Raw genomic sequence first — 940 nt, 5'->3', positions numbered from 1 at the left:
TTTAAAACAAGATCCAATGATTAAATATATCAATAAAATATATTATAAGTCATTTTCTCCGTTATTTATTCAATCAATAGAGTTATCCCCTATTATCCTGTCTTTAGAATATTATTTTTTTCTTTCTACCACGCCCACACTGGTTACAATAAAATAATCAAAATAATAAATACACATAAAATAAACACTTTTTAAATAGAAAATTAAGTAAATTACTAAACAATTAATTAAAATCAGCCACATAAAAATAGTATTAAAGTACTACTAACAAATTATACTAATTATTCTAAATAGGTTGTTAAAACACTAAACATTGAAATAGAGTACCATATTTAATTAATTAACTGATCACACGTAGATAGTTTAATAGTTAAACTTACACATGCTAATTAATTAAACCTTAATTAATAAAATTAATCACCATAATGATCAACATTACGAGCTTGATAAGGCTTAGGCAATGAAACAGGGAACCCTATCGCTGAACCTGCACCAGCAACTGGTCTGTTATTGTTGGCATGTTCCTGCAATGTCTTCAACTGTGTCTTGAGGAATTTCACATAATGAATAGCTTCATCCAACATTGATGCAGTATCCATCTTTGTTCCACCAGGCACCATTCTTTGGAGAATTCTTATCTTCTCGCTTATTCTTTCTCTTCGGTGTCTCGCTGCGATACTCTGAGGATCTTTCGAGATCTTCACGTTTCGTCTCTTTGGAGGTTTCACTGATTCCGGGTCTATGTAAATCGGTTGCATCGCTGCTATTCGGAATATCATCTCCCTCATCGCCGCCATGGAGGTTCTCTTCTCAGATGCACCGTAATTGTTCGGATTTGCACCAGCCGTGTGCGAATCCGAAAACATTAACGGTGGTTGTTGGAGGATTAGTGGAGTGGTGGAGTTGTTGTTGTTAGTGAAAGAGATATTGTTTGTTGATT

General features: G+C 33.8%; 1 protein-coding gene across 1 annotated transcript; it reads right to left on the bottom strand.

The window, feature by feature from the left end:
- Window positions 1-243: 243 nt before the first annotated feature.
- LOC131657812 (transcription factor HEC2-like) lies at window positions 244-935 on the bottom strand (the record flags this gene model as incomplete). Its single annotated transcript, XM_058927171.1, has 1 exon — window positions 244-935. A coding segment is annotated over one exon (522 nt), but the record flags the coding sequence as incomplete, so codon positions are not given.
- Window positions 936-940: the final 5 nt, after the last annotated feature.

Source organism: Vicia villosa, linkage group LG3 (genome assembly GCF_029867415.1).
Source record: "Vicia villosa cultivar HV-30 ecotype Madison, WI linkage group LG3, Vvil1.0, whole genome shotgun sequence".
NCBI classification, from domain to species: domain Eukaryota; kingdom Viridiplantae; phylum Streptophyta; class Magnoliopsida; order Fabales; family Fabaceae; genus Vicia; species Vicia villosa.
Note: the sequence above shows the minus strand (reverse complement) of the source record. Positions and strands in the feature narration are given on the sequence as shown.